Raw genomic sequence first — 14,276 nt, 5'->3', positions numbered from 1 at the left:
CCTGACCACTGTTTATCCTTAAAGGCAAACAAATTATTCCCATGCCAAACATGTGGGCTCTTAAACATTCTATAAACCACTAGGAAAGCTGAAAAGACAAGAAAGCATGCAAAGTCTGTCTCACGAACTCCTCCACACCGCCACACTTAGAAGATGAAATGCCCTGGGTGAGTCACCTCTCTCCAATCCCTGTTTCCTCATCTGTCTATTTGCCCAGTTGCTGGGAGTTCAAAAGACCAATGATAGCCCTGAGTGATCCCTCTAGTTTACAGTACGGACCAAGTTAGAGAAGGACAACATCATCACCATCACCACCATGCATCATCACCATCACCACCATCCATCATCACCATCACCACCATCACCACCATGCATCATCACCATCACCACCATCCATCATCACCATCACCACCATCCATCATCACCATCACTACCATCCATCATCACCATCACTACCATCCATCATCACCATCACCACCATCCAGCTACTGCCCTGCCCACCCTGGGAAGTGCCCCAGACTTTGGGGCTCAAAGCCCTGGACCTCCATTCACTAACTCACTCTAAGAGGCTGGCCACATCAGCTGGAACTTGAGCCTCAGTTTCCTCAAAGACACAATCACTTGCTTTTTGGAGCCATGGCAAAAACAATTCGACAAACCCAGAAGTAAGCCACTGGTACCCGTCTCCTGGGTCCCTCAAATGTGCTGGGCACTCAGTGTGGCTTTCCCCTCAGCCACACAGAATACTGCAGGGAGGAAAGGAACCCTACAGGACGTTCAGGGCACAGGTTGGGGGGTGCTGTGGGGGGCCACTCACCTTCCTCCCATCGACGCTGCTCTCACTGCTCGGGTAGGCTCGCTTCCTACGCACGTAGAAAAGCATGTCGTCTTGCCTGGGGGCCAGTTTCTCCATGAAGTAGGTGGAAAACATCCACGTCCAGAAGACGATTCGGTCATCCTTGAAGCACCCTACAGGAGGAGGCCAGAGGAGTGAGAAGGGGCCCTCCTGGCCCTGGTTCTGACCTTGGTCAAACCGGGTCCTCCCCACCTGCATGTCTGGTCAGAGGTCTGACAAGGGCTGGGATGCTCTGCCCCTTCTCCCTGGGCGCCCCCCACCCCCACCCACGGGGATCAGAGAGGCTGGGGATGCCTCCCCGGAGGAGGCCGAGGACTCCACCCAGCGGCAGCCAGGGCTGCCAGGCCCCGCTGGCTGCCGAGCGACTCCAGCCAGTGAATGATTCAGCGGCTTGTGAGGAAAAGGAAAATCTAGAAGCTGTGAGGACGTCACTGGCGAGCTGGCTGGGCTGCAAGGAGAAAGGCTTTGCTGGGGAAATCTTCACCGCAGACATCCCTAGCCCTCCCCCTCAGGCTGCGGCAATCCCAAGGAGAACCCGACTTAAAGGGACAGCCAGCGCATCTCAGCTGCAGGCAGGAAGGCCCTGGGAGAATGCCAGACTGATTCCCATTATCCCTTCAGCTTTTTTTTCTATTACAAAAGGGTATTTCTGCATAATAAATGAGAAATCATTTCCTGTACAAGATAGAAGAAACCGACCCCCCCCCCCAAGTTTCGGTAAGAAAAATCTGGCTTTCCTCTTCAGTGCTGCCACTTTATGTGACAGGGGACAGGTGGCTAGGCTGCTGAGCCACAGGCTCCTTTCGGCTACGTGAGGATGAATGGCCAGTGCCTGGCAAAGAGCAGGTCAGGAAATTCGGGCTTCCTCTCTCTAGATGGATCAACAAATTGTCACCCTGTGCTGCTCACCATGTTAAACCTGAGTTTCTTTCTTTCCCCATTTCCCTAAACCATGGAGACCCAGCTCTAGTGCCTTACTTACTTCTGGGAAGGTCTACACTGTATGACACCCTTCACCATCCTCAGATAGTCAGTGGCCAGACCAGGGGCTTCTGGCAAGGAGAAGATGCCAGGCACATCACAGAACCGGGACTCAAAGGCAGCCCTTCCCCTCCGCCCTCGACAGACAGCAATGTGTGGTCCAGCCAATCCTGCCTGGCCCAACACATGGGCAGTGGGAGGGGTCAGCACACCTTGTCAGCCTCAAGTGAAGAGGGGGCAGGCTCACAGGCACGAGGTGGGAACATCCACTGGCATCGGACATCCCTGCCACCTTTTTTTTTTTTTAAAGATTTATTTATTTATTATGTATACAGAAGAGGGTGCCAGATCTCATTGCAGATGGTTGTGAGCCACCATGTGGTTGCTGGGAATTGAACTCAGGACCTCTGGAAGAGCAGTCGGTGCTCTTAACCTCTGAGCCATCTCTCCAGCCCCCCTGCCACCCTTCTGCACCAGGCGATGTCCAACTATGCACATACAGTAAGATGAGGCAGAAGCGTCTCTGGCATGACTCAGTCCAACCCATGTCACAGCCAGGCAGTTTACAAATGTCAGTCACAGAGGAAAGGACTGCCCTTCCTTCCTCGAAAGAGCTCTTCTGCTCTTGAATACAAGTCACCTGTGGGACTAGGGTGCAACTCTGTGATTAAGCCCTAGCTGAGCATGGGCAAGGTCAGAGTTCCATCCCCAGGACCACAAAAGGTCACCTGGCAGTGGCTTCTAGAGCATTCAGGCAATTAACAATATTAACAAAACAATGATAATGACCTCAGCTACAAATTAGTTAGGCAAAGAACTGTGTAGACTGTAAACAGTAAACGCTCACTGTCACTCAATTGTCCCCAACTCATTTCACAGAAGAGGCTAAAGGATGTGTCCAAGTTTCCAGAGCTGGAGACTGATCTATCTGATGGCCACACTCAGGCCTTGGAAAACCTGTGCTCAACAATTTACTGAAAAGGAGCCAATCCTGGATGCTGGCAGTTCCAGGGCACAAGGAGCAGAAGGTGGGGAAGCCCTGTTCAGTCAGGAAAGGAGCTGTCAGGGGCCAGGCAGGTCCACATGGTCCACATACTCCAACACTGGACAGAGGACTGGGGTTTGGTTCCCAGAACCCACGTGAGTCAGCTAACAATCACCGGTAACTCCAGCTCAGGGGACCCAACGCCCTCTTCTGGCCTCTGCCGGTACCTGCACTCATGGGCACAACAACCCCCCCCCCCATATACACACAACATAATTGAAAATAATAAAACAGATCTTTAAACCTAACCTTCATGATTCTGGGATCCCTGGGCCTCTTTTTCCGTTCCTCTTCCCAATGTGGTCACATTGAACAAATGTTTTTCTATTTTTCGTCATTACGCATCCTTTTCTATCATCTATTTATTTGTGTGCGTGTATATGGGCACGTATGCACCATGCTGTGGTGTATGTGGAGGATAACTTGTACGAGTCTGCTCTTCTCTTTCACCAGGAGGGCTCTCGGGTGGGGGGTGGAGGGGTCAAACTCAGGCCAGCAGACTTCCGCTAAGCCATCTCGCTGCCCTACTTGTCGGTTTAATCAGGAATTCTCCTATCTCAGCTTCTCAAGGGCTGGGATTAGAGACGTGAGCCAGCGTGCCTGGCCTAAGTGGAATTTTTATTTTATTTTTTTATTTTATTCTACGTGTAAGGATGTTCTACCTGCATGTATGTCTGGGCGCCACACGTGTGCCTGATGTCTAGAGAAGCCAGAGTGAACATCAGATCCCCTGGGACTAGAGCTATGGCCAGTTGTGAGCCACTATGTTGGGTTCTGGGAACCCAGGTCCTCTGCCAGAGCGGCCAGTGCTCTTAACGGCTGAAGCCCCTCTCCAGTACCCTGAGTGGTATTTTCAAAGGAGCAAATTTGCCTTGTTCGGATTCTTATAAAGCTGTCATAACCCAGTCCTGCTACAGCCAACCAGAGAATAAGGTGTGCATCCAAAGACAGGTTAGCACACACATGTTCACAGGGTTTTTTTTCTAAGAGCCCCAAAGCGGAAACCAAGAAAGTAGACACAAGAAACCCAGGCGAACTGGCCAGTGGCCGACAACTCTCCATAGTGCCGTGGAGTCATCAGAGTGATCACATTCACAAGTCAGGTTCACAAGACTAAATCCTGTGTGATTGAATTCACAGGGCATTTCAGAAAAAAAAAAAGAGAAAAAATAAAGGCATAAAAAGCAAAAGCCAGATGTGACGGTGCACACCTGTAACCCAGAACTCCAGAGTTGAAGGTCATCAGACCTGTAAGAGACCTTACCTCAAAACAAACAAACAAACAGCCAAGGAGTGTTTGTCTTAAAAAATAAGTAGTGGGAATTGAGAGAAGGATCAGCAGTTAAAAGCACTGGCTGCTCTTGCAGAGGACCTGGATTCAGTTCCCAGCACCCACACAGTGGCTCACAACCATTTCTGTAACTCCATTCCAGGGATCCAGCACCCTTTGTGGGGGAGTCTGGCTTCCCTGGGCACCACACACATATGGGTACACTTACTTGGAGGCAGAACACTCATACATGCAAAATAAAAATGTGTAAACCTTAAAAAAGTATAACAAAGCAAAACAAAAAGTAACAAGAATAAACATGGGGCTGGAGAGATGGCTCAGAGGTTAAGAACACTGGCTGTTCTTCCAGAGGTCCTGAGTTCAATTCCCAGCACCCACATGGTGGCTCACAACCATCTGTAATGAGATCTGGCTCCCTCTTCTGGCCTGCAGGGATATATGCAAACAGAACACTGTATACATAATAAATAAAAATAAATAAATAGGGAAGTCGGCCATGGACTGGAAAGACGTGCTCCGCCGGCGCCTGACGTCACCCAACAAGGATCCAAAGACACCCAGGCAGCTGAAACGAACGGGCTAAAGAAAAACAGAACCGGGCGAGAGAGAGGTCTCAGCCATTAAAAGCTAGACTCACCACCAAAAAGAAAAACAGGACCATGGGGAAAAAAGTGAACAAGAATTAAAAGATGAAGAAATGGATTTATTTACCAAGTACTACTCAGAATGGAAAGGAGGTAGAAAAAACACAAATGAATTCTATAAGACCATTCCCCGGTTTTATTACAGGTTGCCTGCAGAAGATGAAGTCTTACTACAGAAATTAAGAGAGGAATCTAGAGCTGTCTTTCTACAGAGGAAAAGCAGAGAACTCTTAGATAATGAAGAATTACAGAACTTATGGTTTTTGCTGGATAAGCACCAGATACCACCTATGATTGGAGAGGAAGCAATGATCAATTATGAAAACTTTGTGAAGGTTGGAGACAAGGCTGGACCAAAGTGCAAGCAATTTTTTACTGCAAAAGTCTTTGCCAAACTCCTCCATACAGATTCCTATGGGAGAATTTCCATCATGCAGTTCTTTAACTACGTCATGTGAAAAGTTTGGCTACATCAAACAAGAATAGGACTCAGTTTATATGATGTTGCCGGACAAGGGTACCTTCGGGAATCAGACTTAGAAAATTACATCCTGGAACTTATCCCCACTTTGCCACAGTTAGATGGGTTGGAAAAATCCTTTTACTCTTTTTATGTTTGCACAGCAGTTAGGAAGTTCTTCTTCTTTTTGGATCCTCTAAGAACAGGGAAAATCAAAATTCAAGATATTTTAGCATGCAGCTTCCTAGATGATTTACTGGAGCTAAGGGATGAAGAACTGTCCAAAGAGAGTCAAGAAACAAATTGGTTTTCTGCTCCTTCCGCCCTGAGGGTCTATGGTCAGTATTTGAATCTTGATAAAGATCACAATGGCATGCTCAGTAAAGAAGAACTCTCCCGCTACGGAACGGCAACCATGACCAATGTCTTCTTAGACCGTGTTTTCCAGGAGTGTCTCACTTACGATGGAGAAATGGACTATAAGACCTACCTGGACTTTGTTCTTGCCTTAGAAAACAGAAAGGAGCCTGCAGCTCTGCAGTATATTTTCAAACTGCTGGACATTGAGAACAAGGGATATCTGAATGTCTTCTCCCTCAATTATTTCTTTAGGGCCATTCAAGAACTAATGAAAATCCATGGACAGGATCCTGTTTCATTTCAAGATGTCAAGGATGAAATCTTTGACATGGTAAAACCACAGGATCCTCTGAAAATCTCGCTTCAGGATTTAATCAACAGTAATCAAGGAGACACAGTCACTACCATTCTAATTGATCTGAATGGCTTCTGGACTTACGAGAACAGAGAAGCCCTTGTTGCAAATGACAATGAGAACTCGTCAGATCTCGATGACACATGAGCTCTGGAGACTAGACCACCTTCCTAAAGATGCCTGAATGCTGCATGCAAAACCTTTGCCGCAGAATCCTTAGAAACATTCTAAATAAAACTCATCACATGCCTGTACGACACAGCAAACAGCTTGCTTACTAGAGTTTTGGTTGCAATGGGAACGCTTTCCAAGTACTAGGACCAACTGCTTTTCTTTTCTTTTCTTTTCTTTTCTTTTTTTTTTTAAATGAAGTGGTAAGTTCTAGTTCCATTTAGCTCAGAAACAGAAAGGTTTGCTGTAGGTCGTTGTTGAGTTTATGGACTATTTCTGGTATTCATATAGGATTACAGTATTTGTTCTTCATGAATATCAAGGACTTTTCCATTAGAGTATCATTAGAGCAAACCCCTGCATTTCTGGATTCAAAAGCTTTAGATGTGACTTTTTTTAGACATGGTCCACTATGCAGCCCTGACTGACCTGGAATTTGCTTTGTGGACTAGATTGGCCTTGAACCTTGAACTCAGAGAGAGCCATCGTCTCTACCTCCCAAGTGCTGAGTTTAAAGGTGAGTGCCACCATGCCTTTTTTACGATTTCATTTATGTCCTATGTGTGAACACCAGAGCACACATGGAGGTCAGTGGATTGGAGTCAAGTCTCTCCTTTCCCCACGGGGATTCCAGAGCTCAAAGTCAGGGTGTCAAGGTCGCATGCAGCCACTGGACCCACTGTCATCCCCCCACCCAGTTCTTTTTTGTTAAGATGGTGCTTCAAAAAAAAAAGTATTCAAGCAAATATTTTGTTTTCATTAAAATCACAAGTATGAAATTTTGTCTAATTTTATTAACCATTATCAAGTTACATTTACAAAACTGTACCTTTTATTAAACGTTTTTTTAGAGAATTACTAATTCCTTATACTAAAAATAAATAAATAAATAAACACACTGTGTTCTGTGCTGCTAACGAGAGCAAATAATCCAACAACTTTCCGAAGGTGAGGAGGATTCTGCAAGTATTGCCATTTGCCAATAATTAGACAAATCACGGTATGTGTACTAAACCAAGTGTCTGTTGACTATTTGATTATTAATTTAGTTAAAGTGCTAGGAACGAAACCAAGGGCCTCGATTGTACTAAGCCACACCCTTGGTCACATTGCCTCCTAAAAGGCTGTGAAGACCACATACAGACACAGGAATGTGGGTCACACAGTCCTGAGTAAAAAGGCAAAACTCAGTTGTAGTCCCACTGACGGCGCCACAAACCACAGGGAACAGCGGGAACAGCTGCCTTTCACAGGTGCCTGGCCAGCCTCCCTTCCTGGCTCCCTTCTCCACAAACTATTTTTTGCCCTAAATCTATGGCTTGGGTCACAGGCCTAGAGAGCATGCAGGGGGAGGGAGAGATCCCTCTTCACAGGGAGGAAAAGACAGACACAGAGATGTGCTTCATGTCCGGAAGCTGGGCAGGGCGGATCTGGCATAGAATTTCTAACTCTTGGGGACACCGAGTAATGCAGCTTTGAAACCCTACAATGTGGATCTTGGTCCCAACTGCTCCCCACCCAGACTGCTCCAGGAACTCCACACCTCCCCAGAACCATGGTGAGGTCTGGGGTAGTGGAGCCAGAGCGAAACGCCTTGATAGTCTGATACTCCATCACGTGGAGCGAGTGAGGAACTTGGATGCACTGCTCTGCACGCCTCTCTGGCCAGCTGGGGTGAAGCCAATGGATCACAGCCCCCCCCCCCCCCAGCATCCTTTGGTCCAGTGGTACAGTATCTGTGTAGTGAACACACAAGAGGCAACTGAACTCTTGTTGGCCCTTCTTCCTTCTCTTCCCCAGGCCCGCCCAGGAAGAAATCCCTGGGTCATAAGCCTGGGAGCTGCCAGTCTAGCACAGACCTTTCTAGTCTCCTGAACCCTGTCTGTTCCTGACCTCCAGCCACTCGGCTGACAGGGGCTGCAGGTTTACCACCACCGTAAGCCCAATGCGTCCAGGGAGCCCAAGTCCCAGGGCAGCAGACGGCCTGAAGCCCAGCCACTCACCCGGGCGGCAGCACCACGGACAGCTCTCAGCCGCCGGGCTCCTCCCTCTCACGTTAGGGTCCTGAGGGGCAGCGACCGACCGTGGGTCAGTTGTCCTTGCTGGGTGGGAAACCAGTGAAAACTGACCCACTGCTCCAGGGGAACTAGAGCGGCAGGCGACAAGCGAGGAACTCTGGCCACACTGTCAGCAAGCAATCGACTGCCTTATGATGACTTCTGTCTAAGGCATTTTATTTAAGGTGTAGCTGACTGATATCAATCAGATGCATTCATGCCCAAACATAGAACGTAGCCCCGTGAAGCCTGACTTCTGCGACCTTCCAGGGGATTCTGAGATCTGTCTGTGATGCTGTGGAGACCGGCATTCTGCCAGACAGTTCTGCTGTTTACTGTCTGAGGACCGAAAAAACAAAAGCTGAGTGTCTGTCGCCTTGTTCAGTCTCAGCGGGAGACCTCTTTGTCAGGTGATGCAGTCTTCACCACTTTGCAATGTCTATCATTAATCATGAGAGCGGTGATGTGGGGACAGCAAGCAACAGACTCTCACATGAATGACTGGGTAAAAACTGACTCTGGTTGGAGGAGGAAATGGAGGTAATAAGCTGAGGCTATGAAGGATGGAGCAGGAAACCTGCTTAGGAAATACTAAGTTACACAAGAGTAAAATCTAGCTAAAGGAGCATGCCTCTGCCAGGCAGTTTAGAGAAGACGACCCAGGCTGACCCATTAAGCCCTGTGCCTCATACGGGAAAGAGCATAATTCTGCCAGGCGGAAGGACGACCCTGGTACCAGCCCAGAAAAAGCAGCCTTGGTCCGTCTCGGGATAACTACGGCAGTAAGTATTTCTACATTGTAAGTCTTCCCGTTTGTCCCGACAACCAAACCTTGGAGCTCTGTCTCTGTGGAACACGTGTAACTGCTCAAAGTGTAACTTGGGGCCATGAACTTGGGGCCTGGATTTCATTCAGGGCCGGTTCCCTTTTGTACATTAGCCAGAACGGGTTGCATGCTATTATTAAAGAGTTTTTCCTTTATTTATCTCTGAGTGCTTGGAGTGATTTCTCACTGGGAAGGCATAAAAATATTATAACGTAATGGCCAGCTCCAAATAGGGTGTGGACCATTTGCCTTCCCTGTCCAGCAATTTCTGATTCTCCTGAACTGACGGGTCCTTGACAGGTGGAGAGGGTACGCAGTGGGGTGAGCACCAGGCCTGGGCCTCTCTGAACCCTTATGTTCTCTGTCTCTGTGGCAGCAGGTTCGCCACCCTCGCCATGCATCATAATGGAGAAGTGATGGATGAAAGTCCTAGCTCACCGTACTAGGCTGAGGAGGGTAAGGATGAGTGTGTGGCCGGCCACGTTCTGCAGTTCATAAAGCACTGTTACCTACTGCCTTTCAGACCCCCTGTCCACCTTAGGAGGACAACAGCAGCATAGCGTGAAGGTCAGTCTTACACACACACACACACACAATGAGGGGGGTGAGATGGGGGTCTCTCTACGCAGCCCTGGCTGACCTGAAACTTGCTGTGTAGACCAGGCTGGCCTTGAACTCACAGAGATCCGCCTGCCTCTGCCTCCCGAGTGATAGGATTAAAGGCGTGCGCCACCACCGCCCATCTCTTTATTTTTACTGAGACAGTGTCTTAGGCTGACCTTCACTTTGCTATGAACTGAGAATGGGCATGGCCTTGAACTCCCTCTGCCTCACAGGTGCAGGCATGACAGGCATAGACCACCACACCAGGTTTATGCAGTGCTGGGAATCAAACTTAGGGCTTCATGCACACGACATAAACACTCTACCAACCGAGCCACACTCCCAGCCCTAAACCTGCCTTTTTTTTCCCAACACGAGGCCTTAGAAACTGGTGGCAGACCGGAGAGCTGCGACTCACATCCAGCCCCTCAAAAAGAACTTGCTTTTTCCAACATCCCACATAGAGACACGGGCGGAGCCAGGATTCTTCTAGCTGATAAATCATGAACCTAAGGAGTCTCTGAGGTCATGTGGTCTGAACAGCTGCCCCGGCCCCCATACCCTCTGAGCCTCCAAGAACAGCTCTGCCCTCCCTGCTACTGGGTGAGTGACCACAGCAGCCACTGAGCTCTACAGTACCCAGAGCTTCAAGTAACGTAACAGAAAGGTGGGTAGGATGCTCCATGGGCCAGGGTCTGTGGGTCCCCTTCCCTGCAGAGGGCCCATTTTACAGATTCCAACTACCTTCCACAGAGGTGACTTACCGAAAAGGAAGGGAATGTGCTATCTTATGAGGCTTGTCATGCACCGTCCATCCCAGTGTGGAGTAGGAGAAGCCTCTGTGGAACCAGTTATAATCGACTTGGTCCACGCTCCTGCCTGCTGCCTGTTTGGATAAGTGACCCAACCTCTCAGTTTCCCCATCGGCAAGATTAAGAATGGCTGCTCCCGCCATTGCCATGGAGAAGACCACACAAGATGATTGAGGCATTGCATAGGCACCTAGTTAACCTGCTAGGTCAGGGACTGCTATGTATTAGCGACTTGGCATGCCCCCAGGAGGGCAATGCTATCAGCTGGCAGGTAACTCCGGCTTCTCACACGTTACTAGAGCCCATGAAACTTGCACATTCTTTTTATGAGGTAGACAGCTGACTCCAAGACAACATACCCAGGCACACACACTCAGTAAAATCACATAGGGATCAACATGAAAATCTTAAATGCAGACCAGGTGTGGCAGCTAGTGGCCAGAATCCCAGCACATGGGCAGGAGGATCAGAAGTTCAAGGTTGTCCTCAGCTACATGCCGAATTCAGGACCAGCCAACACTACATAAAGCCCTGACTCAAAACAGCAACAACAAATCTTGGCTGTAGTACTACACAGGATCCAGAAATCCACTAAGAACATGTTACTGGCTAAGCAAGATGTAATTAGCAGTGCAAGAATAACATTAGGCTTACCAATGTATTCACATCTATTTATAGTTCCAGAGAGAAATAAGACATGATCATAGATGCTGGGAGGCCAAGTTCAACTCCCATTCTAGATTTTAAAAAGTAGGGCCCTTGTGTCTGGAGAGAAGGCTCCACGGTTAAGAGCACTGGCTGCTCTTGGATGACCCAGGTTCAGTCCCCAGCACCCACATGACTGCTCACAACTGCCAGCTGGATCCAGGAGATTCAGAGTCCTCTTCTGGCCTCCACATCTGCACTCACATGCACATATCCACACCAACACAGACATACACATAATTAAAAATAATAAACCTTTTAAAGTGAGTAAGGTGGAAAGCAGTTGAGGAAAATATTTAATATCAGTCTCAGATCCCCACATGAATATACACCCAAGTACACACATGTACACACAGCCACAGGAACATGTACGACACACATGCAAGAACACATGTGCACGCAACATACATACACACTCACTCACACTCACACACAGCACACACAAAACATGCATGTATGCACACACACGTTTTCAAAAAGTCAGTGCAGCTAGAAATAATCAGAAGAATCCCATGGGAGTCCAACCAGATCTAACAACAGACTATAAAACTAAATCCCAGACAGGCACGGTGCTATACAGCCGCGATCCCAGCACTTGGGAGGCTGAGGGAAGAGAATCACTATGAGTTTGAGACCAGCCTGGACAACATGGTAAGTTCCAGGGCTGGAGAGTGAAGCTCTGTCTTAAAATAACAAACAGGGGAGCTGGAGAGATGGCCCAGGGGTTAAGAACACTAGCTGCTCTTCCAGAGGTCCTGAGTTCAAGTCTCAGCAACCACATGGTGGCTCACAACCCCCTATAATGAGATCTGGTGCCCTCTTCTGGCCTGCAGATGTACATGCAGGCAGAACACTGTACGAAAGAAAGAAAGGAAGGAAAGAATAAAACCCAGGGTCATTTAAGTGTCAGTGAGTGAAGGTGTGCCACTAAGCCTGAGGACCTGAGTTCCATTATGAAAACCCACGTGGTAGAGGGAGAGAACTGACTCCCACAAGTTGTACTCTGATCTCCACACGTGACATGACACATATGTCACACATATAGACACAAAACATAAATGCAAAACACTTCTTTTCATACTTTTGGTGTTGAGCCTAGCCTCTAATGGCTCAGCCATCTCTCCAGCCTGTAACACACTTTTTAAAAAACTCAACCCTCACATCACAGCAGCCCAAACCATCCCCTGCCCTGCAGTGCTACAGACTGAGACTGCAGCTGCTGGAGACCCCATCACATACAAGAAAATGCCAGCAACGGTGCAGAGGGGAGCCGTGGAGGGGGCTGCAGAGGGGGCTGCAGAGGGGGCTGTAGAGGGGCTGCAGAGGGAGCTGCAGAGGAGGGCTGCAGAGGGGAGCTGCAGAGGGGGCTGCAGAGGGGGCTGCAGAGGGGAGCTGCAGAGGAGGGCTGCAGAGGGGAGCTGCAGAGGGGGGCTGAGGAGGGGGCTGCAGAGGGGGGCTACAGAGGGGAGCTGCAGAGGGGGCTGAGGAGGGGGCTGCAGAGGGGGCTGAGGAGGGGGCTGCAGAGGGGGGCTGAGGAGGGGGCTACAGAGGGGGCTGAGGAGGGGGCTGCAGAGGGGGCTGCAGTGGGGCTGCGGAGGGGGCCGCAGAGGAGGGCTGCAGAGGGAGCTGCAGAGGGGAGCTGCAGAGGGGGCTGCAGAGGGAGCTGCAGAGGGGGGCTGCAGAGGGGGGCTACAGAGGGGGCCGCAGAGGGGGCTACAGAGGGAGCTGCAGAGGGGGCTGCAGAGGGAGCTGCAGAGGGGGGCTGCAGAGGGGGGCTGCAGAGGGGGGCTGCAGGGGGGAGCAGCAAAGGGGGCTGCAGAGAGGGGGCTGCCCTGGGAGCCCATAGTGGGTGTTTGTGTTCTGGGGCTTGGGTTTCCACCCTCCCACAGATGGTCAGCCAATGTATTACCCTTGTCTGAGCTCCTCTGGTATGTCTCCTCCTTAGCCTTAACTGTCAACAGGTTGACATTCTAGAGTTACCCCAGAAAGGAGTCTCCTTTGAGGGATTTCTCAGCTCAGACAGGCCTGTGGACATGTCTGTCTTGAATGCTAATTATGGAGGAGGGCCCGGCTCTTTGTGAGCAGCACCATTCCCTGGGCACCTGGTTCTTGTACGGCTCCTCCATGGTTCCCGCCACACTGACTTCCCTCAGCAAGGAAGGCCCTATAAGCTAAAACACGCCCCTTCCTTCTCTACATTTCTTCTGGTCAGCGACAAAATGTAAGTAGGACGTGTGTTTTTGTTACTCGGATGTAGAATCCTAACATATTCAAGACTTCCCCCCCCACCCCGCCTTTAAACACAACCCCCAAGCCCATCATCCTCTAGGACCCACGGGACACCAGGCAGACTGTCTCCAGTGGAAATGCCCAGTTATCACTTCCCTGCACAGCTGCCGATCTGCAGACGAGTGTTTCTGCCGACAATCTTCCTCCCCTACCGAACTGTCAGACCTCTCTATCCGTGCTCCCAGCTCCAGGTCCCCGTGAGAACTGCAAGCCCAGGGCTGGAGAGAGGCTCAGCAGTTGAGAGCACTGGCTGCTCTTGCAGAGGACTCGGGTTTGGTTCCCAGCACCCACATGGGCTCACAGACCATCTGTCACTCCAGTTCCAGGGCATCCAATGCTCTCTTCTGAACTCCACAAGACCAGACATGCACACAGTGCACATATTCATGCAGGGAAAAACAACCAGACATATAAAACAAATATTCTTAAAAATCAATTTTAGCCGGGCGGTGCTGGCGCACGCCTTTAATCCCAGCACTCAGGAGGCAGAGGCAGGCGGATCTCTGTGAGTTCGAGGCCAGCCTGGCCAGTTTTAAATTGCAAGCCCCAGAATGTGGAGACAGATCAGTTAGTAAAGTGCTTGCCTCATGTTGGAGAGCAGCATCTGGATTAGTAAAGTGCTTGCCTCATGTTGGAGAGCAGCATCTGGAGGACCCCTGGGGTTCACTGGTAGCCAGTCTAACTGGGGAGCTCTGAGCTAGCGAGGGACCCTGTGTCATAGGAGGTGAGCAGTGTTGCTGAGGATGATGACTGAAGTTGACACACACACACACACACACACACACACACACACACACACAACCTGCAAGCCCCACCCTGCC

General features: G+C 49.7%; 2 protein-coding genes across 3 annotated transcripts in view; one reads left to right on the top strand and one right to left on the bottom strand.

The window, feature by feature from the left end:
• Kiaa0930 (KIAA0930 ortholog) overlaps positions 1-14,276 on the bottom strand; it is a 43,884-nt gene that overhangs the window by 12,112 nt on the left and 17,496 nt on the right. The window contains exon 2 of one of the 2 annotated variants that reach the window (XM_028878126.2): positions 818-969. In XM_028878126.2, coding sequence (XP_028733959.1) covers positions 818-969 — 152 coding nt within the window. Of the gene's footprint in view, positions 1-817; positions 1,395-14,276 lie in introns of those variants that run through there. The other variant, XM_028878125.2, reaches the window with a different exon arrangement.
• LOC114699193 (serine/threonine-protein phosphatase 2A regulatory subunit B'' subunit gamma-like) lies at positions 4,845-6,258 on the top strand. Its single transcript, XM_037197475.1, has one exon. The coding sequence runs from the start codon at positions 5,651-5,653 to the stop codon at positions 6,137-6,139; it is 489 nt and encodes a 162-aa protein (XP_037053370.1). The 5' UTR covers positions 4,845-5,650; the 3' UTR covers positions 6,140-6,258.

Source organism: Peromyscus leucopus, chromosome 20, assembly GCF_004664715.2.
Source record: "Peromyscus leucopus breed LL Stock chromosome 20, UCI_PerLeu_2.1, whole genome shotgun sequence".
Lineage (NCBI taxonomy): Eukaryota > Metazoa > Chordata > Mammalia > Rodentia > Cricetidae > Peromyscus > Peromyscus leucopus.
The sequence above is the reverse complement of the archived record's forward strand: the minus strand, read 5'-3'. Positions and strand labels throughout refer to the sequence as shown.

Coding starts and splice junctions, on each gene's coding strand:
- LOC114699193 (XM_037197475.1), top strand. CDS start 5,651: ATGCTCAGTAAAGAAGAACTCTCCCGCTACGGAACGGCAACCATGACC.